This window comes from Calidris pugnax, unplaced genomic scaffold (assembly GCF_001431845.1).
Source record: "Calidris pugnax isolate Ruff unplaced genomic scaffold, ASM143184v1 scaffold44, whole genome shotgun sequence".
NCBI classification, from domain to species: Eukaryota; Metazoa; Chordata; class Aves; order Charadriiformes; family Scolopacidae; genus Calidris; species Calidris pugnax.
In genome coordinates this window covers 42,432,947-42,435,793 of record NW_015094506.1, presented here as the reverse complement: position 1 = coordinate 42,435,793, position 2,847 = coordinate 42,432,947, and the positions used below count along the sequence as shown (strand labels likewise).

Genomic DNA, 2,847 nt, shown 5'->3' with positions numbered 1-2,847 from the left:
GGGGGGGGGGCTGCGCCGGGTGGAGGCGGCGGGGTCCCGGTACGGCACCCCCGGGGTGAAGGCACCCGGGAGCCACCTGCCGTCTCGGATCCCTCGTCCGGAACAAAGTTATACTGATTTTTATCCATTTATTTATTTATTTTAAATTCTCCCGTGGTGGTGGTGGTGGTGAGGGGGGGGGGAACCAACAAAAAGAAAAAAGTACTTTTCAGGGCAAAATCAGCACCACCTGCCCGGTTTGGGGACTCCGCGCGGCCCGGCGGGGGGGGCTTGGCGGACCCGCTCTCCCGCTCCGCTCCCAGCCGCGCAGAGCCGCGGGCGGAGCTGGAATTAACGAGCTCTCCGGGGCTTTGCGAATAATTACAGACAAGATGCGAAGTGAGGCAGTTTGTGGGGAGAAGCAAAGCCAAACCCCGCATGTAAATGTGTAATGTCAATTCTCTGGATTTATGCTAGACGCTTCCTATCGTTTTCCTTTTCATTTTTTTTTTTCTTTTGGGCTGCGATGCGTGCGTGGGAGCGGTACCCGGGCTGAGCCGCCATCCCCGCGGCTGCAGTGTCCCCTGGTGGGTACGGCGAGAAGGACGCGGGGAGCGCACCCCGCCGCGCCGGGGACACGGGAGCTGCCCGCCCGCCGGCAGGAGAGGGTCCGGGTGCCCGTCGTACCGTCCGTGGCAAATATTATAGAATAATTGTCGAGGGTGGAAGGGACCTTTCAGATCATCGAGTCCAGCCATCAACCCAACGCTGCCAAGTCCGTGTCGCTAAGCACCATGTCTACCCGTCTTTTACATACTCCACCATTTCCCTGGGCAGCCTGTCCCGATGTTTGATAACCCTTTCGGTGAAGAAATGTTTCCTAATATCCAATCTGAACCTCCCCTGGTGCAACTTGAGGCCATTTCCTCTTGCCATAGAATCTTGGAATTGTCTAGGTTGGAAGGGACCTTCAAGATCATCTAGTCCAACCATCAACCCAACTCTGACAAAAAAAACCATCACTAAACCATCTCCCCCAGCACCATGTCAACCTGTCATTTGAACCCCTCCAGGGATGGTGCCTCAACCACCTCCTTGGGCAGCCCATTCCAATCCCTGATAACCCTTTCAGTGTAAGCACCTTTCAGTGCAAAAACCCTTTCAGTTGTCCTGTTGCCCGTGACTTGGGAGAAGAGACTGTCCCCCACCTCTCTACAGCCTCCTTTCAGGTAGTTGTAGAGAGCAATAAGGTCTCCCCTCAGCCCCCTTTGAAGACTAAACAACCCCAGTTCCCTCAACCACTCCTCCTAAGTCTTGTTCTCCAGACCCCTCAACCAACTTCGTTGCCCCTCTCTGGACTCACTCCAGAATCTCCATGTCTCTCCTGTAGTGCGGGGCCCCAACCTGGACACAATATTTGAGGTGGGGCCTCACGGGTGCCAAGAGTACAAGAGCTTTATGTAGGAAGAAGACCAGTGGGAGGCAAGCAATGCACCGCCAAGGGTCACCCGCTGGGATTTTGCAAAACTCTGTGCCTTGTAGGAGCTGGAAGGCAACTCTTAGAGCAATCTGTTACTGTCAGTTCAGGCTCTTCAGCACTTACAAGAAGACTGTGAAAAAAAACCCCACCAAAAAACAGCTTCTTTCAACTGCTTTCATCCCCGGAACTGCATTATTGCAAGGGAAAAAAAAAAAACCAACCCACCTGGATTATTGCCAGTATGTCTGTCAGGGGAAAAAAAGCTTTATAAATTGCACTTTTGGAAGAAGTTTAGCTGATTCAGCTTTCCTCAAGTAGACACTTTTTTTTAATGGAATTTAGAGGCTTAGTTGGCTTTTCAGATCCTCTGATAAAAATGATAGTTCATGAAAAGGAAGAGGAAATAAATAGGTTAAAAAAAAAATAAAACATAACCTTCCCTTTGTCAAGTTTGAGTGCATGTAGTGATCTGTTTTATACTCCAGAAATCAAGCAACTCACTCTGTGGCTGCTTTAAATCATATGAAAATTACCTTTGGTTCTGCATAACAAAACCGTAGTTTAAGTCCGTACTTTTCTTTCTTCTCTCTACATTTTCCTGCTGCAATGCTTAATGCCCACGTTTTGAAAAATAAGCTTTTGTTACAAAATAATCCTTTTTATGGATTTTTAAAAGTGAGATCCAAGTACACGTTTCCAGAGCTTGTATTAGATGAAAAAGATCCACAAGAAAAGACAGTTTAAACTTTTTCTTTCCTTTCTATAGCAACAAGAGGCAATATCCATGAGTCTGGAAAGGGGAGATATTGCAAAATCATCTGTATGAAATCACTTACGTGCATAATTACACAAAACCCTCCATCTATTCCTGTTTCGATGACTTGTCCTCTATTTTCAGTTAATTTTGTCTTGTTTATCTGATGTGTTTCACTGTTTTCTCATTGATTGTATAATCCCTATTGTTCCTTTCGCTCCTTACGCTGCTGGTCATAAAGTTTTACTGTAAAAATAGATATGAGATGCAAAATGGTGAACGTAGTACTGAAACGCAAGGCCGACATGTTGTCCTAGTGAAAGGAGCCAGTTATTTAACCTGTTGGCAACTCAAATCCCTTTTCAGACCCCGTCACGGTGAGATGGGTCACCTCGCTCATGGGTCACATGTCCCTCCATACAGGAACGGTGGTGGCTGGCTGCTCAGAGGTTGGGGCTGGGCTGGTCCATTTCTGGTGCTGCTTCTGTGGGTCCGGAAGAGCCAGACAAGGCAACAGCCAACCCAAACACTTGGTAAAGGAAACTCAAGGTGGGGAGGAAAATCAGAATTACATCTGTCTCATGTTTTAACTGGCAAGTTTTCAATGAAGGCTGATCCTTCTGAGAAAATCAGA

General features: G+C 47.9%; 1 protein-coding gene across 1 annotated transcript in view; it reads right to left on the bottom strand.

The window, feature by feature from the left end:
- CELSR1 (cadherin, EGF LAG seven-pass G-type receptor 1) overlaps nt 1-2,520 on the bottom strand; it is a 172,002-nt gene extending 169,482 nt beyond the window's left edge. The window contains exons 1-2 of the mRNA XM_014963359.1: nt 2,439-2,520; nt 1,685-1,704 (exon numbers count right to left, since the gene is read on the bottom strand). Of these exons, the coding sequence (XP_014818845.1) occupies nt 1,685-1,704; nt 2,439-2,520 (102 nt within the window). The remainder of the gene's footprint in view (nt 1-1,684; nt 1,705-2,438) is intronic.
- Between the last annotated feature and the right edge of the window lie 327 nt (nt 2,521-2,847).